Here is a 22,078-nt window from a genome sequence, read left to right as displayed (position 1 = left end):
TTTAAATAGCATATATCTACACACATCAAATAACTTCTCAAAATAATTCATTACAATAACTTATTTACTTTAGAAAAGGCATCATCCGACATATAAAGCACAATATATTTATAAAAACTAGTCAATTCTTATGTTGGAAACTGTCTGCTACAAAAAATACTTTGTATTATATACAGGCTAAAAATATGACTACTACAGTAGCAATTACAAAGCCAACCACTGTATATATTGCAGCTCCAAGATATGTTTTTGGTTTCAATTATACATCACTGAGGTAATATTTGTACATGGTGTTCACTCAAATGCAGAGCATACTCAAACACACTAGTTATGAGTATAAAACTGTAGAATGGTTGTTGTAAGCAAAAACAAGAAGACACATTATATTACCTTATTGCAATTGGAAGGAGATAATACTGAATTCTAATTGAGCAGATTGGTGGATTTCCCTACTGTTTTCCAGTTTAACTTCAAAGTTAATGCCATCTTGTTAACCTCTTTGACAAAGGACAATGAGATGAGTAAGGATACTAGATGACAAAAAACATCTGAACCCTTTTACATCAGCAATCAACATATACAATAAATATGTAATTATATACACCGTTACAAAATGTGGTCCTTTTTCTTACACATACAAAATGCAGAAAGGTTCAACTTGTACTTCTCTTCTCCCTTTAAGTCTTCTTCCTTCCTCCTCTATCTCTATTCAAAATGCCCAGACAGCAAGTCATTTAGAAATGAAAAGCCCTGTTTTGGGCCGAATCTGAATCACAGACTCTCCGGGCGTTCTCTCCTGCTCTGTTAGTGTGTGTGTGTGTGTGTGCTACACACTTTCAAGGTCTATCTGCAGAAATCTTTCAATTTGCTAATCTTAGCATGACTCACTTTTCAGTTTTTAGTGGCCTTGAGATAGTACTTGGGTTCTACAACATGTAGGGTAAAACTAAGAAAGGATCCTTGTTCTGGTTTGCAATTTAATTGTTCTTGCCAAAAAGTGTTTTGGTTCACTCTCATATGTATTACAATACTCTAAAAAGAGGGAATTTGACTAGAGCAGTCCAATTGATTGTGGTAGATATGTTCAGTTTGGTGGGGTCAAGTTAGTCTTTTTGAAAATAGTCCACAGCAGATCTGAGGATAACCTAAACAAAATAAAAACACATCCCTTTGGTATCGGTTGGTTGGAGAGGGAGGCTGGCTAGTTCAAAGAAGTTCAAAGACATGTTTTAGAACCCCCTTCTGTGCAATGCAGGGTTAAAAAGACCCCCTCCAGTAGAGGGGGGGAGTTTGTGCCTCCCAAGGCACTACCTGCCAAGATGCAGGGGTTTCAGTATCTTCATCCAGCAGTCAACCGTCAGACATCTCTTAATCAAGTAACTTCAAAGCCACTCACCCCTCTCTTGGTCCAAAGGGAGGAGTGATAGATATATGGTCCAAAACATACATTACATGTTTAGATTTGTACATAAAGGCACATTCATGTGGAGGCGGCCATCTTGGTTGAATTATGAATCTGAAAATATAGGAAAAGAGTTTAGTGATACATTCTTCAGTACAGGCAAAGTGTATTTTCAATCTCAGTTTATGAAAGTACAGTATACGTGTGTTCTACCATTTCAAAATGGCTTACCTCTGCATTCGTATTTGAGGTCTGAGAAGTAAACCATCTCCTGAGAGAAGACAAAAAGACCTAGTCTTCCACCAGCATATGTCTTGTCATTGATGAATCCAGAATCAGCCATGATCTTCTTGCCTTCATACATGACCACTCTGAGAAGATAAAGAAGATAAGGTATGACATTATCCCACTAGCACACAATAGGATCGTGATATAGGATATATGGAGAGACTAAAAATCATGGTAAAATAAGCATATTATATCTGTATACCTGATGTGTCCGGTCTTGGGTCTGTGGGTCAGATGCCATCTGTAGGCAGTGTAGTCCTTCCAGCCGATGTTCTTGGGGTCGTGCCACAGTGTGCGCACCTGCACATTAGACATTAGACAAAAATAGCATTAGAACCAAACCCTCATACCAATATGCTGTTTGTTCAGGCCTATGTCATTTCAGAGACTCATGCAGGGGTTTCATCTTCTCGTAAGAGTCACTCACCTGTCCAGGTGTGTCTCCGGTGTGCCACAGGGCGTTCCTCAGGTGCTCTCCTGGTCCAGTGGTGGAATTGACCACCTTGATGGACAGGCCGGAATATCCCTGTGCTTTGGTCGGATGGTGGGACCAGTAGGTCTGCGTAATCTGTTTCCACATCACCACGTAGAAGCGCGAGCTGGACTGGTAGCCGAAGACGAAGCCGGCATAGTCATCATCACGGTCGGTGTTGATGAAAAAGGTGCCACTGAAGTCCACAGCATTGAACTCATCAAATCCTAGAACATGATAAATAAAATGACTGATTACAACACAGTGTGATACTCAAATATGTTGCTCTTTGAGGGTAACTAATGATGTTTATATGTTGATTGATATATTCATCTTTTAGGAGAAAGGCTGTATAGATATGTCACTCACCAACTGCAATGCCAGGATCACAATTGACTGTCTGCACCAGCTCTTTGCCCTGGTGGCGAACCACCCAGTTGGGGTCGATCTGAGAGGTGCCCGTGGGGTCCAGTGGAACCATCTGGAACCTACGGAAATCTGTCTCACTGATGGCGAAGTTCTCAGGGCACACATCGTCAATGTCGAGCACATTGTCTTGGTCAAAGTCATCCTTACAAACATCTCCACGACCATCACCTAGTTTTTAAAGCACAGGGAAATAACGTGAGTTTATTTTGACAGGTTGATTTCTACAACTTCTACAAGCATGTCAATATAATAGAGATATTAAGTAACTATGGAGAAAAATAAAATGTCAACTCACCATCAGAATCAATCTGGTCAGGGTTGAATGCTAGTCTGCAGTTGTCCTTCTCATCTGGAATGCCGTCATTGTCGTCATCATGGTCACACGCGTCTCCCTTGCCATCTTTGTCATGGTCGGCCTGGTTGGCATTGGGAATGTAGGGGCAGTTGTCCAAGTTGTTCTGGTGACCGTCCTCATCAATGTCTTCATTGCTGTCACATTTATCCCCAACACGGTCTGAATCAGAGTCAGTCTGTGGGAGGAGGAGGGAAATGAATGAAACTCAATGTTTTCTCAGAGGATGACAATAAGGCTTCAGAGCTACCCACTCTTTCCGGCTACCACAGATTTTTTTCATTCACTGTCTGTACTGTATTCATGATGAGATTGTTTTCCCATGACTAAAAATTACACCAAAATTGCTTGGTCTTACACTTTTGGTCTTAGATTCTCTTTGTTTACAATGGTAATGGAGGACACTTACCTGGTCAGGGTTGTGTTCAAGAGGGCAGTTGTCACAATGGTCACCAACACCATCTCTGTCAGTGTCCCTCTGGTCAACATTGTACACGTAGGGGCAGTTGTCCTTCTCGTTCAGGATACCTGCATATCAGCATGAGCAAGCTGTTACCAACTGACCAGTGCTTGTTAATCCATCTAAGATTCACTACCTAATGGTGTGGTATTAGCTGATGTAGTATCTCACCATCGCCATCAATGTCAATAGCACAAGCATCTCCCTCTCCGTTGTTGTCAGTGTCAATTTGATCTGTGTTGGGTTCATATGGGCAGTTGTCGCAGAGGTTACCAACATCATCTCGGTCATCATCGTACTGTGTTGGGTTGAAGACAAACTGGCAGTTGTCCTGTAATCCAGAGAGGTTTTGTTTAGTGTTAATATGTATTTGGTTACCATAACCAGTAAGGCACAACATGCACTTTTGATCTTTTTGGCACCAACATCTTCCATTCTGGAACTGTTTATGTAGGAAAAACTATTCCCTCACATCAGATGCAGCTCTAAATTCACCCCTGGTTTCAGAATCATGAAGCTTCTACCACTGAACTGGAATGCACAATCTGGCTCTGGGCTAGTGGGAGCTTGCATGCCTTAGTGTTTTCTTCAGAAATTTTCCAACATGTCAAAAGAATTATGGAGGTACAACCACAAACCCAAACCCCATTGCCTCTGGTGCTCATAACAAGACAGTTATGTTTCTGCTACTGGCTCATTCAGACACCTTCTTCACTCTCTCTTTCTCTCCCCTTAGTTTTCCTCTTTCTCATCCTATCTTCATAGAGTTTAGCATGCGTAGACAGGAAACCCCACATAGCCCAGAGGGTGGAGATATTTTGGGCTTCTGTTTTTCTGTGAACATCCACAGTCAAGTATATGTTTCTGTCTTACCCTATCATCAGGGATCCCATCATTGTCATCATCATCATCGCAAGCATCGCCAATCCCGTCTTTGTCGTAGTCTTCTTGGCCCGAGTTGGGAAGATTGGGGCAGTTGTCCTAAAAACAAGGCATGATTAGATCAATGGGTCTCTCCGCCTCAAACGTCCACCTCACTATGAGACAAAAGACACTGTGGAAATCGTACACCAAAGCGGGTGGTAGCTACCTTTTTGCAATGATAGGTGGCGTTGGCAACACAAAGGAGGTCACGGTTGGGCCAGCCATCCAGGTCAGAGTCCTCGCCGCAGATGTGCCCATTGCCGGCATAGCCAGGTTTGCACTCGCAGCGGTACATGGCGTCGGAGAAGATGCCCAGGTAGATGCAGCTGGCATGCTTGTTGCAGTCGTGGGTTCCGTCCTTGCAAGGGTTGCGTGGTAGACACACCTGTCAAGGCAATCAGAGGAAAGGTTAGGGGGCTTCTGGCTGGTTTGGGCGAACACATTGTTTTGTTACCCAATGCTGAATTAGTGTCTGTGATTGAATGTTTTGAATCAGCGTGTTTTCTAGCAATAGCTGGTTTAAACTGGAATGCTCCAGGTCGTGTGTGTCTGGATGGAGAGCGCATACCTGCTTCTTGATAGTGGCCTCCTCCACACCCCTGCCATAGGGATGAGGTCCAGAGTAGCGTGCGGGGCATGGGAGGCAGTTGTACCCGGGCTCAGTGTTCTCACAACGGTGCACTCCATTGAGCACAAAGCAGGCATCAGGAACCAGTTTACACTGCAGGGGAACAGACAGATGGTCATGAAACAGGAAGGGAAACCCACAGAAACACTAAATGATTGAGAAAACGATTGATAATAATGTTAACAAATTTGGAGCCCAAGGGTACCTCATCAATATCCTTGCAGGTACTGCCATCTCCAGAGTAGCCTGGTGGGCATGCACCACACTTGAAGCTTCCATCAGCAAAACTGGTGCACTTAGTTCCAGCAAAGCAGGGACTGGACAGACAGCCATCTATGTGCAACCATAAAGAAATCAGTGCATCAGTTAATGTTATCCTACAATAGATGAAGATACTAGTATAAAAATGATTATACTATGTTATGTTGTGGAATAGTAAGATTATATTAGTTATTATTACATAAAAGATCAGATCAATTATTGTAATGTAGTAAGGCTTGAAGTATTTACCGATGGGGCATTGCTCAATGTTGCACAGCTGTTCTTCCTTGGGTGTGCCCACGCAGTCCTTGCCACCGTACTTGGGAGCAGGGTCAGTGCAGAGACGCTGTCTGGTCTGGGATCCACCACCGCAGGTGACTGAGCAGGTGTCCCATGGGGACCAGGGGCCCCAGCCTCCATTGACTGGAAGAGACACAAAGAGAGATAGATAAGGTTAATCCTCTTTCCAAACAAACCTTTAGACACTTCTTTATACCAAGTAGGAGCCATTCTTCTAGTAAAGTTCTCTTAGTCTTCCGAAGGTCACTTCGGAACACAGTATATTTGAATAACTTACTCGGACACTGCACTTCCTTGCAGAGCTTGGTCTCACGGCCCTCTCCCTGGCACTCCTTGCCTCCCATCTGCGGGGTGGGGGAGTTGCAGAGACGGATGCGGGTGATGACGCCCTCTCCGCAGGTGACCGAGCAGGACGACCAAGGAGACCAATGGCTCCAGCCCCCATCCTGTCGGACTGTAAAACCAAAACCAAATGCTGTTACTATCAACCCCAATGGCACTCGTAATGTTATAATGATATAGTTATGCCTTGGTTATAGCTATTATTCCTGCATTATACTGGGTTAATTAATATTAGTAGCACTAATGCATTGTTATTACTGTTACTATGACTGTAAATTGTACATTAAGTACATTTTAAACAAAATTGATATCCTATTGATATTACAAAGCATGCCTTACTCATAGAGAAAATTGCCCCTCGGGGATAAATAAAGTTTTTTTTTTTTAATTGAATTATTCAGTAAGATGCCCACTCTAGAAGGAATGAATTGCACACGTGTGGAGAGGAGGTTTGAGGTGCTACTCACAGCGCTTGTCGCACTCCTGCAGGAAGCAGTCACGGGTCTGCACAGATGAGCCCTCACAGCTGTTGGTGATGCGGTCGCAGGAGCGTCCACGGGTCTGGGTGCCCCTTCCGCAGGTGACGGAACACTGGGTCCACTCGGACCATGGGGACCAGCCTGCTCCTTCATGATCGACTGGTGAAACAACACAAGACAGCAACACATGAAAACCCCCTGAAAATTCATCTAATCATGAGATGTAGACAGATTCAAATCAGTGACCTCAAGTAGGTATTAAGTCACTTCATTAGATGCATTATGTATGTTTGAATCTTTTTTCTCACTGGCTCTTTTTCATAAACAATTGAGACTCATTTGTTTTTTCTATTAATGCTGGGTTACACACACATTTTAAGTTCACTTTTTTCTCTCTGTCATTACTTTTGCTTTGGATTGTGAAAGGAAGAAAGGAAGTGTGAGCTCACTTTCTCCGCAGCGGGGGCAGCACTGTCCCTCGGGCACGGTGGCATTCTGGCAGGGCACAAGTGGACAGGAGATCCTCCGGCATAAGGTGGCAGAGTTCTGCAGAGGCGGGAGACAGGAATGTGATGTATGAGAGGAAACATCTCTGGCTACAAACTGACTCTATCACTAGCAGCACTGAGAGAACTCATTATTCTTAACACAACAGAGAGCAGTTCAATCTATACATAACTGACATGTTTGGGAACTATTGTAATGACTTATTGCCGCAGAAAGAGACTGAGAGATTGTTCAGTCTGATTTTGGAACAATTTGTTGTGCCCTATTGCCATGACGACAGACTCTGATTGTTCTGTCTGACTGTGGAGGGTAAACCCCGCTGGTGTCAGGTCAGGACGAGCAGGTTAAGGGAAGGGCGTTCCAGAGAGATAAGAGAAGAGGTCATGCCGTATAGGAGAGAGAGTAGACATACCGCAGGAAATGACAGGGTGGGAATCATATACACACAAACACACACACACTGTCATGCTGGTAATGGACATTTTCGGAAAACCACAGGCTCCCTTATAAAAACTCCTTTCAAATAGCCAGATGCCTGACACCTGGCCAGCCCATGCATAGAATGAGAAAGAGGGAGAGAGAGAAAGAGACCAGTCTCTTAGAACGCGCTGCACAAGCAAGCCTGTGTTTTGTCGTCCAAAAACAATAGCTACCTCTCCCCATTTTTCCCCCTGGGTGACTCATTTCTGCCCTGCTGCTTTGTCGAATCTCAGCCTTTCCGCTAATTAAAGCTGAATGGCTAAAGAATGGCCAGATCCACTCTCGGTTCTCTTGGTTACCCTGCGTTGCTTCAAGAAGCTTCTTAAATGTGCCACCCCATTTGCACTTCATTACAGCTGCAGTATTTGTGTTCCATAGGGCCGAAGTGCCCTCCCTCTGTCCCACCCTCCCTCATTCTCTCTCTCTCCCTCCCTCCCTCCTTCCATTTTCTCACTCTCTCTCTCTCCATCTTTCTCTGTCTCGCCTGTCAATATAGTGACTGGTTTTCTCATAAAGGTTGTTTGGCATGGGCTGCCATCAAGAAAAGATGTTTGCGGTCAGGCGCTGGAGAGCAGAGAAGGACATGTGCTTACCTGACACGTGCACTCGGTGCAAGCGTCCACTGTCCACTCATCACGGTTATTATAGACGATGCCGTTGTGCAGGCAGACACCGCTGTGGATCTTCATTGTGCTCATGATAACCTCGTTGTCTTTAGTCTGAGAAAACAATGATGGACAAGACACATTAACTTATAGCTCAATGAGACTAGGAGCCAAACATCAGAACCCCAAGCACATTCTTCTTCCCCTGAGTTTTGCTGACAGTTTTGGTGGATGGTATTAGACCATAAAACCTTTTATCGAAAGACAAAGGGCTGTCATAAATTTATAACAACCACAGACAGCGAGAGAGAGAGAGGAAGAGTAAGAGGGGACAGATTGGAGGTGGGTTGAGGAAAGAAAGGAACAGTAAAAGAGTGGGGGAAAGAAATGCAGGCTGGCAGTTGGTTTCTTTACTCACCACTTCATGGAGCTCATTGGTCAGCTTCTTCACCATCAAGCCGAGTCCCTTTAGCTCATTAAACATGCTGTTCAGGTCGTCACAAGTGAAGCCACACACACCCTGGACTTCTACAGTGAGAGAGAGAGAGAGATTTCATCAGATAGATAGGTACTTTATCCTGGGGAAATATAGGAGCAGTCTTTTGCAAGAAGTCTTTACAGACCATCTGAAGCACAATGAAATTAGTTTGAAGAGAGCAACTGCAGCGTGAAAACTCACCTTTGGTTTTGTGGCCAGTGTAGTCAGTGCGGATGGCTGGGCTTGACCCATTCACTGGATTGTCCAAAGTTATGACCTCTGACAAGGTGCCTGCAGGGAGAATCACTGGGATTAATATGATGCTCTGATTTGCTTCTGTGGGGTTTAAGACATGCTTCCATCACAGTTATTATCATTCAGTGATAATCAGCTAGGAGCTAATGAACACTTGAACACATGAACACTTACTCTGACTCTGGCATCCCATGTTGCGCAGGATGGCGTCAAGACTGGTTCTGAAAACGAATCGCACATTCTGGAGCACGCCCTGTAATGTGACAAATGACATCCTTAACTTACTGGGCAGAAATGAACGGATGACATGAGAAGTGTGTTGTGAATAACCGAAAGTAAATGAACAAAAAGGAGCATGAGCCTACCATAAATCTGTCTTTCACTGCTCCCTTCCCGATTCTCATCCTGGCGATATCAATGATCTCCTGGGCGAGGATTCTGTGGATGGACGCATCCAGCTCCGCAGTGTTGACCTCCTCGCAGCCCACAAACAACTGCGCCCGGTCTTCCTGCACGAAAAGGGTGATGTTCTTCCAGCCCCCGGTGGACAGATAGGCATCGTCGATGGACACCACCTGTTGCTTGTTCATGGTAGTGTATACCAGATCCAGGCTGTTTGCTTTGCCGTTTGAGATTATCTCAAAAATGGGTCCGGAGCCGTCTTTCTTTTCCACGACCAATATACTGCCTCTGGTCTTCTTGGCTTGCTTGAAGGTAGCCAAAAGAAGAAATCCCTTTTCTGTCTGAATGGAATCAATTATGTCCCTGAAGGAGATGTCGGGAACTGAGGGGATCAGGTTTGGGTTCAGAATCTTGTAAGCAGGACTGTTTGGATCTGGGCCCTTCACTAAGCTCACTCCATGGTGTTTGTTGGGCACATGGGCAAGTTCGAACAAATCATAGATGTTATTGTCATCTCGATTTTCTGTGAATCAAAGGAAAAAGGCGCCGTTCTTATCAAGACTGTCGCACACTGGTAATGTAATACCAAGTGGATCACTGCTTTAGGTTAAGGCAGGCTAAATCAATAAACATGTCTTTAAACAATTCTTACCTGCTGGCAACCTGACGCCCTCGCAGTTCCATAGCATCAACAATAAAAAGAGTGCGCTGAGCATCATTATGAGACGTTACACCTTTATGATCTGAGGGCATCAACAACATTATCACAGTTATTTCAATGTATGAACTCTTTATAAAAAATCTTCATAAAACCACTGCATAGCAACATAGTTTAAATAATATGTCCTTAAAATAACCCGTAGGCTATACTTACCTCTTCAATGATAAATCCTTTAAACTTGGAAACAACGGATCAAAATGTAAGAAATGAAAATAAAATCCTTCAATATGTTAGCGCAGTGCTCTCTTCAGTATCCGTCCTTCTCCTGATATCTCCGAATAAATATAATTACTTCACCAAAATAATATAGAAATAATAAATATTCAGCTATTGATTGTTCTTCTCGATGTTTTCAGCTTTGAGCTGTTCTAACTTCACTATCAATGCTGAGGACAACCCTCTATTTAAACGATCTTACAACATTCCTAAAGTCTGACTCCACCAATCAGAGGCTTGGAAAAGAAAGGGACGAACTTATCTTTTTACCTCACAGCGCGTCGAGTAATATCCGAGAACAAAAAATGCATTCCAGAGATTAATTTCCATCACCAGAGAAATATTTAATAGACACACGCATACCAGACCATAGTTATCAGGGGAAACTTGTACATGTTATAGATTATTTATGTTACTTCAAATAAGAGTAGGCTATTTGGTTAAGTTGCCAATGGTAACATAACATGAAATAAAATGCAAATTAGGAGCTATTTTAATGTTTGACAAATGTTTCTGTTTCCATAGTTGCTGAAATACGCATGTCTGTAAGTTTGTCAAAACTAAACTTTTAGTTTAGTCATGTCTTTATTCTTGTTTGTTTAACAGAAGGTGAATAGTAATGAATAATGTCCCGGGAATGTGTTGCTATTCATGAAATGTCCACCGGGAGCCGTTGTGAGTTTGGTCTTCTCGTTTGAGTCCCCAGCTCTTTATTCTGCTTCAGTAGGCCTATGAAGTAACGTCTGATCCCCACTGTCGCAATTCGCTTTCATTTTATTGCAGTAACGTTTTTAAATATCAGAGCTTGTGTAAGATTGAATTGAAAAATAACTTTGGGTGAATGAGGATGATCGGCTGAATAAGAACTAAGACTCTCAAGTAGCATAAACTTCTGCAAAACATATGCAAAACGTCTAATTGAGTTAATTAAAAGAGCTAAAGTGAAAGGGATAAGTCTTGTGAATTCTTTCTGAAATCCTTCGCCAGTTACACATTAAAACATAGGCCTGTGTCCTGTGTATTTTTTTGTTTATTTGTTTATTGATTTTTAATAATGTGCCATAGTAAAAAAAAATATTTGGGACCACCACTTTGTTGCATGCTTTGTTGCATTTGTTGCATAGTAAATTGTATAAATGTTGGAAAAATGTTTTGACCTTTGTCTGAGCTGCAGTGATGTGTGATATATGTAACCAGGTGAAAGGGGGTTTGGGATGAGTCATAGCCTGGGGCCATTCATGGATGTTACTTCCATGTTGGGAAACATGTTGCGCTCTGTCGTCCTGACGTGGTCAGATGCTCCCTCTCTCTATGAATTTTTCCCCTCCCCTTTTTCGTCTTCCCGGAAAAATTACTTTTACTAGTCCAGATGTTGCACTGACATACCAGAGTTCCAAAAATAGTCGGATTTTCACAACTGCTCAGCTGTGTATGGATGGCGAAGGCAAGACCCCAAACAGCCTGCTTTGCCAGGAGGCAGTGAGTGACCACCAAAAATGATCCACTGGCAAATGTCAAGTCAAAGAGGATGTATCATGAGTCACTGTCCCAAGTCAAAGAACAGCCAGTACTGTACACTCATGACAAGACACAATGTTGACATAGCCACTTCTGATATTGACATTTTTAGATTTGGTCAGGCAGGCATTCTTTCAAAACTTTGTTTCCATCTACCATATTTAGTCATATATCTCAACAGTAATTGTAGCCCTTTGAGGAACAATTCAGCCATCTTGTGCATGGGAAAAGAACAAATCACCAAAGGAATAAGGACATATCAGTGTCAGGTGCCTCACTCTGAATCTTTTCCTAAGGCCCTATGCAGAATGGAATCCCACCCGCACCCGCCTGTATGCTACTGAAACCTATCTATCTATCTATCTATCTATCTATCTATCTATCTATCTATCTATCTATCTATCTATCTATCAATCTCTACCCCCTCACAATTAAACGTCTGTTCTATGAGGGCCCCCTGTCAGTGCAGGGGCCTTGCAATCATCCTAGATTCCCCTCACATTTTCTCCATACCACCACAGTACACTAGTGCTTGGGAGGAGACTCACAGGACTCTTCGCAGGTTTCTCTATTTCACCCTTAAATCCATGGCTATCTGATTAATCTTGTGGACAAATCATTGCCACTGGCATTACTCACGCAGTGTTTGAATTCAGTGTTTGCCTCACCCAAGTGTCCTACTGAGAGAACAACAGTCAGGCGTGTATGTGGAGTCAGCATATTTATATATACCGGTCTGTGTGTTCAGACAGTGTTTGAGGACTCCTCCTGAAGGCTTGAACACCCCAAGGGAGTGCACATGGATGTTGATTAATTAGAATCTTGACACATCTAGGTCAGACAAATGGGCTTGGGACCGTCCTGTGACAGGAGGTTTTAAAAACAGCGTTCTGCTAGATCTGGACTCCACACGTGCCTCTCAGGAGGGTCTTTGGGCTGGGAAGTGCTGTGATGGCAGGGAAGTGCTTGTTCATGTGCCTCTCGTCCATCATAAAAAGAAAAGAAAGAGAACCAAAAAAGAGACAAGAAAAAGTCCCCACATGATACTCATTTGACTTCTCTGTTATTCTCCCATCATGATCTTTTCTACCGGTTGCCAAACCCACCTTGTCCAACTAGGACAATATGCCTTTTTATAAACAAAGACCAATCATAAAGTTAAAACCAAAAAACAAGGTGATTAGCCAAGGTACTCCACAAGTGAATTTATTTATACTACTTGAATTCTGATTCAAATATAATGGTTATTAAAGGAATGCATATATTATTAATGTGAATGTGTATGATATAGGCATATATGTATATGTATATGTATATGTATATGTATATGTATATGTATATGTATATGTATATGTATGTACAGTATCTGTATGGGCTTGAAAGCATGACATATTGAAATGGTACTCCTGGTACTACTTTCTTCATTGAAGAAATGGCTTTTTTGACTCAAAAGGACCCCATACGCATACATGGATATTTTTTAATACTTATAAATAATATTTGATTGATGAACCTTAAATTTTTCAGTAGCAAGAAGTGTGTAGATTTGAACAAAATCTTATTTGGAGCATTTATTGCCTAAAATACCCGATTTTGTTTACTGTGCTTAGTTTGGTACTGGGCTGGTGTGTTCCGCCCACTCACTTGGCCCATCAAGGTGCAATGAGGGACATTAAAATGTTGTGGTGAATTGGAAACCACATTCAGACTCATTTTTTATTCTTCCGAGACCCCTACCTCACTAGATAATCAGCTCACTAGCTCAGATCAGTAGAGAACTACAGAAAACTTCTGTACTCCAGGGACAACAGATGTAAATTAGCCTTGTGGCTATAACCTGGCCCAATTACTGTATATATTGAGCATTGTCCCTGTCAAATAAACATAAATAAATAAATAAATAAATAAATAAATAAATAAATAAATAAATAAATAAAACTTTGGGGAGAAAACTCAAGAGTGAAACAAATAAACGTTAGGCAAAATAAAATTCCACTGGAGCTCCAAGCGGTACAGCACTGTTTACAGCTCTTCAAGTCACTGTGCCATCTTTGGTACAAATATAATTTAGATACCCTTATGGGGTGGGTGCATGCGTTTCTTTAGGGATCCGCCTCTGATAGAATCTTGGAAAATGTGCCCCCAGAACCCATTTTTGGGCTCCGGATGTGCCTTTCTTTGATGGAAACGATGGTATCCAGTTGGGCTGAAAGTGAGTCACTTGTTGGCCATGACTCTAAATGCACAACTCTCCCATGGCCTCCAGCTCTGACTCAGTCAGTGATTTATTGCTTTCAGTAGGTAGTCTTAGCTTGCTTTACTCTGTGAGTATGCAAGGACTAAAGAGTGATGTAGGGAAATGTTTGGGTAGGGCCCTTGAATTTACTGCATCAAGTGAGTGACACTGATTTGATAGGGCATCTCATAAAGAAGCTTGGAACTGGAACGTTAGCAGGTGGCAACCTGTCTCCCTCTCTCTTTCACTCTAACTCTCTACCCCTGAGGCTCAAAAAGGTTTGACTGCTAGTGTGTGTGTGTGTGTGTGTGTGTGTGTGTGTGATGAGTCAGTAAACAGCACATTAGCACTTTTTTGGCCACAGTGCCCTGCTGCCCTGCAGCTATACATTTGCATATTCTGAGCTGTTATGAGTCAAATGACGAGCTCCAGGCTCATCTGTCGTAGATGTGCACCCCAGGACAGGGAAAGTGTATTGATGAATGGTTGTGCAATTTATGGCTTCCTCTTTCGAGTTGGCTTTCTGGGCTTAAAGCCATGGCTTTGTACTTAGAGTGCTTCTACGCCTGCCGTGACGACACACCTTGTCACAGGACGACCCAAGGGGAAAAAATGTTTTAAGTAAATACTTCCAGCGATCAGGCCTGGAAAAAACAGGAGTGCTTACATTTGGAGGTTCTCTGAACATAAATAAGAGGATCAAGCGAAACATTTCCTGCAGTCCTTCCATACATTCTTGTGCGAACACTCCCTCTCTCTCTCTCTCTCTCGTACACACACAGACACCCTGACATTCTCATACATACAGACAGACATGCTGACATACTAATACTCCCACTCCCACAGACGGCAAGAAAAGATTGCAATACAAACTCTGAAAGCCCATATGTGGAAACTGTTCATACAACTCAAATCCCTCCAAAAAATCTCACAGTTTGGAAACCACCAGCCATCATGGCTTAGCAATTTAATTTATTGGGGCTTTATTACTGGAACTGGAATCTTCATATCCCTGTTCCTCCCCGAAAAATCTCCACAATGTGCAGATAATGGATTTGAACTGTTGGTCCTGGTACAGGGCCGATCATTAGTGAGTCACAGCCAAAGAGCCAACCTGAACGCATAGGAACAGCTGGTTGCTGTCTTCTCTGCTATGGTTGAGCAAAAGCAAGAACAAGCAGGGAGGTGTAGACCAGACTGACCAGTGTGACCTCTCTTTCCATTAGACCGTAGAGGTTCCATAGCATGGGGCTGAGTACATGCTGTACACCTCCTGCAGCAAACCTTCACTGTGATTCACAGAAGAGAGAAAAAAGAATAAGATTATAGATTATAATATACACACACACACACACACAAATGCACACACACACATACATACACACACTGGTTACAAAAGGTTAAACCACTCTGACTGCTCATTGCGCTGATTAACTTAGAGTTAAGTTTAAAGAGTTAAACACCATAAGTGGAGCAAAGCATCTCTGTGTACCAAGCAAAGCATGCTGGGCTCGTCACGGAGCCACGGCGACACGACTGAGCTACGGGCCTCTATGCCTGAGAAGGGATGACAAATCGGAGACAGCTGACTCCTGGCCATTCCGGTAACTGATGTCAGTGTCTGATGATGTTGGACGGCTCTGCTCCTGCCTTACGAGGCCTGTCTCCACCTGGACATCGTGCACTGAACCCAAGTCATCCATGGCACTCTCGCCACTGTTAGCCAGACACAACACTCTGGGCACACACATACACACACCCCCAACAGGGGTACATCCAGCTTGGTTTATGACAGCTCACTTGACAGCTGACTCGACAGCAGAGCCAAGTGGTTCTTTGAGACGACTGCTTCTCACATAAGCAGGTAAAGAAGAGATGGATGTTGGCGGCGAAACGCTCGAGAGAGCCTGAGCGCGCCCATGAATGCCAGGTATGCTCCATTTCGAGCATTCCACAGGATGTCGACCTTAAAAGTAAGGGCTTTTAGGTACGTCGCTAAAGTGCGCCGAGCCTCACCGTAGCAACACATTAGCAGCACAGCCACACAGGAGGATAATTGGTGACTTGTGAGATCCTGCTAAATTCCGACTCACATTAAGGTAGTATCTGTCAGGAAAGCTATCAGGCAGGCTGAGAGCATCACTGTCACGCTAACAAAACTAGCTGAAAAAAGTCATTAATCATCAGCTTAAACAGACATCCTGCATACTCCAACTCCAGAAAGGAGTGCGTAAGAGAGATAGAAAATTGGTGTGTGGATTATTTATTGTGAAAGAGCTCACTGAGTAATATAAATCAAAATATGACTTCACAAAGAAAGTGTTTTAGTGTTATGAAAAATAGCAGCAAATTGTAGTGATTGTACAAGTTCCCTGATTCCATAATACATTTTTTTTCATGTCATTGCTATTTATGGGCAATGGCGGTAACAGAACATAGCGCATATTTCACACCGCTGTGCATTGATGTAAGCTTGCGTCACATCCCGTGGGAAGTTTTGGCTCAAAGGAGAGGAAGTTTCCCCTCTTTCATCTGATTGGTCTATTGGGCTCCAGACCCTAAATGACGAGGCTTCATGGCTTCACAGTGGAATTTTCAGCGTTGACAGACATAATATTTTCTTGGAACATTTGCATAAGATGTTTGGTTTTCCATTGCAAGAGCTAATGCTTAGTAGGATTTGTTTTGACCTTCTTACAGGATTTTTTTTCTTTATATATTGCAGAGATTCCGTCTGTTTGCGATTGAAGCATAACTAACAAGTGTGTCATTTCAGTTTGCTGATGTCAGAATAAACCTGCACACACACACACACACACACACACACACACACACACACACACACACACACACACACACACACAATCACAGATTCTCCTTTTTCTCTGTCCTTTTGGGTTAAGACAATAACTGAGCGGTGGCAATAATTATGTTCGCACAGTACTTTACAGTTTTTGCCTATTTGCCTATTTCTTACTACCGCAGTCTTTGTGTTTCTATTTTTATTGTCATTTTCTTTTTTACAAAAAACCAAACATTCTTACATAAATAAAGAAAAGTAGAATCACACTTATCAATGCAATACTGTAAGTGAATGTACTCTAAACAAATAAAAAATGTAGCAACAAAACAATAACACATAAGCAAGTAAAACAATTACTGTGAAATTCCTATTGAAAAAATACCCATATTTTTGTGTGTGTGTGTGTGTGTGTGTGTGTGTGTGTGTGTGTGTGTGTGTGTGTGTGTGTGTGTGTGTGTGTGTTTGTGTGTGTGTGTGTGTGGCGGGGGTGAGGTGGGGGCTTTATGGATCCTGCCCTCTGTTCAGATCTGGCCACAAATCCTCGTCGACGTCACAGATGATGTCCACTCGGGCTAGGCAATGGGGAAAATATCACCTTGTGTGCCATATGCACCCTTGAACTGACCCCACCTCAATGTCTCTGCAAGCCTCTTCCTTCCATTGCTTGCAAAAGAGGAATGCAGGTATGTGGTTGGTGGTTATCAGAGCCGGACAGTAACGGAGTACATTTACTTGAGTACAGTACTTGAGCACAATTTTGAGGGATATGTACTTTACTCGAATATCATTTTTGGGGAGTACTCATGACTTTACTCAAGTACATTTGAGAGGCAAATATTGTACTCTTTACTCCACTACATTTCTATCCATAACCATGAGTACCCGTTACTTCTTCTAAAAAAAAGGGAAAAAGAAAACCCTCAATTTGTTTTTTCCCTCTCAAACGTGATTGGATTGTGCAGGCGCCACTGATTGGGACAGCCTATCAGCAATCACCTTTCAGCTTTCCGCCAAAGTCAACTCCATGGTCAGATTTAGATACGAGATGAAACCATGGACGAAACAATGGATGAAGACGCAGCAGGTCCATCCCGGGAATGTGCCAACCTGTGGCCACACCTCGCCAGACTACTGTATTTCAATTTTCTGAACAAGTTAATGATAGTTTTCGCTTCAAGTGTTTCAATTACAAAATAGTATTTTGTATTTGAAATACGTATTTTAAATACATGTATTAGAAATACTGCCCATCCCTGGCAAAATGGTAAAAAGATGAAAATGACTTGATTTTACTTTCAATTTCTTTTACATTCTCCTTTAACATTAACAATTTTCATAACTCCATGTAGGACGTTTCTGTAAATGTAAACTGTGGCAGTAGTAATGCAATATTTAGAAAATGTAGGCTACTCTTGTACTCTTGATACTCAAGTACTTTTAAAAACAAGTACTTCAGTACTTTTACTTAAGTAGACATCTGACTGTTGTACTTTTACTTGTACTTGAGTAAAATTTAGCAAAGGGTATCTGTACTTTTACTCAAGTAATGAAGCTGTGTACTCTGTCCGCCTCTGGTGGTTATACAGAATACTTTTCATTGGCCCATTGAAAATAATTCTTCGATAGGTTTTAGAAATAAGGAGTAAAGGGGCAAAAACGGGTACTCAATGTAAAAGTACACATTGTAACAGGTACACAATAACTATTTGTAGTGCTAAGCCTCAGACTGATTGCTGTTCAGTTTTCTCTGTTAGTGTTTTCAGGTATATGTGTAGGTATTACCAATTACCAGATGTGCATTTTGAATAGAAGTGTTTTCCCAATGATAACAGGAGATTTCATTTTTGTGTCTATTCAAGTGTCTAATGTAAGAAACCGTGTGTAGAGTTTCAAAATAAGTGTGTTTCAGAATTCCAAACAATGTGCAAAGCAAAATGAGTAATGAGTCATATGTGTTACATATGGTATATGAATTACATCCAGACTCTTACCCTATAGCACCAATCTTCCACCAGCGGATGCTTCACAGCATGCCAACATGCTGTGCATCGCTTCCATGAGCTCACTGGGCCACGCTGCTGATGCAGGAGCTCTGCTGCTGTCAGAAGTCCTTAATGCTTTCGCCGATTGCTCCTCTGGGGCCCTCACTCCTCAACGCTCCTGCGACTTTAAAGACTTCCACTCTGTTTTTACTCGGCTCTGCAGGACCAGTGTGTGTTTATGTATGTGTGTGTGTGTGTGTGTGTGTGTTTGTGTGTGTGAGAGAGAGAGAGTGTGTGTGTGTGTGTATGTATGTTGTGGGTCTGTGTTTGTGACAGAGAGCTATGTGTGTGTGTGTGTGTGTGTGTGTGTTTGAGAGGCTTTATATTTGAACAGACTGAGTGAGTTTGCCCTTTTCTGCAGGAGCACAGAGCAGGAATGTAAGTGCCTAGATTGGTGCTGGGCCATGGAGGTATTGAATGATGCTCGGCAGGGGTGCTGCTAAAACATTTGGGCCCTATGGCAAACAATAATTCTGGGCCCCCCGATACTAGATAGTATTATTGGGGGGTTCTCTGGGGAGTGTGTATGCATCCTTGCATACATGCATGTTGAAATGTTCTAGTCACTTTTCAAAACATACTTATGTCCCGGATTGCACTTATTGCTGCTGAAGGAAAGCCTTTCTACTCCAGGTGAGGGCACTAAAACAATCACAGCCCTTCTTCCATTGTTTATACATTAAAAGGATCACTACTTAACTCATATTGAACTCCTTTAATGCTTGCATTGACTTCCATCTGGACATTTATCATAGGACCATATGACTTCAATACCATTTTTTCAACACCTATTATAAATTACCACAGACCATGTCATGGTTTTTCAAAAGCTCTTTTTCACTTAATCATTGTGACATTGAAAAAATGATCACACCATCATCCATAAAGGAGATCAGTTTGGCCATGCATCGTGTCATTTTCCTCAGTCCATATGCAGTAGGTGACACGTTGGAGAGTTTCAAGCCACAATTCCTGGAATGTGTTCATAAATGGGGCTTCCCTGTATAGTAACGCAAATGAACTGCGTGTGCGCTAGCAGTGAGCAAATGTCTATAGATGTACAGGTAATTGGAAAGTGAGAACAGACATTGTTCAAGTACTGGTACATCAGGCACATTCTTTCATATTTGGGTCAGGACTTCTGAGGGGACTCCATGCTAATATGATGCCAACAGTTCTCTCTATAGTTGCCGACCCAGGAGATGTTAGGTTGGATTCTAAGATTACTGTGATTTGTGGCCAAAAACTGACCCAGTTTATAGTCGAGACTCGGCTGCCTCACTGCAATACATGGCAAATGAGCTAGTAGTATAATTCAGTGGTTTGTGCAAAGTGGTTTGAACACACACAGTATAGGGGCATTGACTTGGCATATGCCTGACCACAATTACCACGTACATCTCGTCTGATTTACGACCAGTAGATTAACCTCACCACTGTTATACTGAGTGGCTCACATATTTTCTCCTCAGTCGTGACAGGTGTCTCTCTGAGTTCACAATGATATGTACAGTAGCATTCAGGGACTTGAGTGTTTGAGATGGCCTGACGGCGCCCCACATTGATTCAACCCAAATCCCTTCTCTCTTCCATTTATTCACAATGTCATCCTGACATTTTTTTGCCTGTGTGTGTGTGCGTATCAGCAGATGACATTTTCTTTCCGAGTGGAATCCTCTCCAAGCCTCAAATGAAATTAAGCAGATTTATTAGTTCTCTAAAGTTGCTAGCACAAGCTGAGAAGTGGCCACTGAGTTCTTAGGAGACAGTCACAGCTTAGCTTTCCAAGAATTCATTCCTGGACCCTTATCAACGGAATCTGACAAACTGGTTGTAAAAAGCACAAATTAATGACAGCAGTTCTACCAGCTACTCGAATGCCCTTTCCTCAGCCGCAGCATTAGGACCTTTAATCTGTTTTATCTGCTTCCCATAACTCCTAAAAGCCTGGCAAATATAAACACATGAATATTTATATTTTGTATTTCAACAGAGATAAGGTAGTCAGTCTACTTTATCTTGCTGAAGTTGGCTGGCTGTTTGGCTAATGTAGGGACCCTCCTGGTACGCTGGAAGTGGAAACCACCCACATATTATAATATGGCCTGTATCAGTCATACTATTACAGTATTCCTATACTTTACTGGAGTTGTATTGTTTCAGATACAAGCTGTGTGTATGCTGAGCACTATCCATTCAGTATCAACAACACTGTGATTTCACACAACAAATCTGAACAATCTAATTGCAGAGAATGATCCAGAAGCTGGGTTAACAAACTTGGCCCTGCCTTCAGCAGTCCTGTCTGAGTGGGCTAGGCCCCCAGGCTAACAGCTTGAAGAGTGCTTAGAGAGAGAAGTGCTGACTGGTGTTCATGCTTTTCACCTCGTCTTGAAAATCTATTAAAGCGCCCAGCTCACCAGTCCTGTGTATATGCCTCTCTCTCTCTTCTCTCTCTCTCTTCTCTCTCTCTCTCTTGGGTCAGACCTGTGTGTGTGGGGGGGGGGGGGGGGGGGGGGGGGTGATGGGGGTTCGAGAGAATCGGGGGGAGGGGGGGGGGGTGATGGGGTTCGAGAGAATCCTAAATCTCAGCCGTTCACTGAAGCAAGGCCCTCCTCTTGAACAAACAGACCAACTGCAAGTGGAAAAGTCCATGAAAGAAAAGACAGAGAAAATATACTATAGTGATACTGCAAAAACACACACATCGCCCAAAGCACTGCTTGAGGCATAATAGCTGGTTAGCATTGTCACTCACTTTTCCATAGTCTCACAATATCTTTCATCTGAGAAGTGTGACATTGATAGGAACTAAAACATATGCTGATAGTAATGAGGCTCAATGACTACCTCTAAATGGAAATCACCTTAAGCATAATGGATGTGTTGTTTTCGGAGTTGTTTAGTAGAGTTGCGCATACACATACACTGCCGTTCAAAAGTTTGGAGTCACTTAGAAATGTCCTTGTTTTCATCATTAATATTGTAAATGACTGTTGTAGAAAGAAATGGCTGATTGGCCATTATCAGCAACCATTCATCCAATGTTTCAAAGACACATTCTGTTTACTAATCTGATATCATTTTAAAAGGCTAACTGAGAAAACATTGGAGAACCCTTTTGCAATTACAAGTATGTAAGCACATAATGTAATCTGAAAACTGCTGTCCTGATTAAAAAAAACAATGCAACTGATCTCAGCTGGTATTATGTCTATAATGGAGTGGAATGGAAATTTCTAAGTGACCCCGAACTTTTGAATGGCATGCAGTGTACATACCTAAAAGACCCATCACTCCCATGTTACTCTTCACTGACAAAAGCTCATCTTGTCCTTTATGTCTCAGTCAATAAAGGGAAGAGACAGGTGTTAAAAGCCATGGAGACAGTGGGTAGCTACAGGCAAGTTTGTTTTGGCTTTAGTGTGGTTTACAGGAGATATACTGTCATTATAAAGGACACTAAGGATGATGATTT

At 42.5% G+C, this 22,078-nt stretch overlaps 1 protein-coding gene across 1 annotated transcript; it reads right to left on the bottom strand.

The window, feature by feature from the left end:
* Positions 1-1,272: 1,272 nt before the first annotated feature.
* Positions 1,273-10,147, bottom strand: LOC125283822 (thrombospondin-1-like). Its single transcript, XM_048227255.1, has 23 exons — positions 9,939-10,147; positions 9,717-9,807; positions 9,028-9,587; positions 8,837-8,915; positions 8,609-8,698; positions 8,348-8,457; positions 7,918-8,043; positions 6,787-6,883; positions 6,326-6,496; positions 5,794-5,970; positions 5,466-5,639; positions 5,161-5,288; positions 4,896-5,048; positions 4,494-4,712; positions 4,277-4,384; positions 3,575-3,734; positions 3,353-3,471; positions 2,887-3,121; positions 2,532-2,759; positions 2,118-2,389; positions 1,893-1,990; positions 1,634-1,773; positions 1,273-1,516 (listed from the first exon to the last, which is right to left on the bottom strand). Exons 2-23 carry the CDS (start codon positions 9,781-9,783, stop codon positions 1,509-1,511), a joined length of 3,519 nt encoding a protein of 1,172 aa, XP_048083212.1. The 5' UTR covers positions 9,784-9,807; positions 9,939-10,147; the 3' UTR covers positions 1,273-1,508.
* Between the last annotated feature and the right edge of the window lie 11,931 nt (positions 10,148-22,078).

Source organism: Alosa alosa, chromosome 19 (genome assembly GCF_017589495.1).
Source record: "Alosa alosa isolate M-15738 ecotype Scorff River chromosome 19, AALO_Geno_1.1, whole genome shotgun sequence".
Taxonomy (NCBI): domain Eukaryota; kingdom Metazoa; phylum Chordata; class Actinopteri; order Clupeiformes; family Clupeidae; genus Alosa; species Alosa alosa.
Note: the sequence above shows the minus strand (reverse complement) of the source record. Positions and strands in the feature narration are given on the sequence as shown.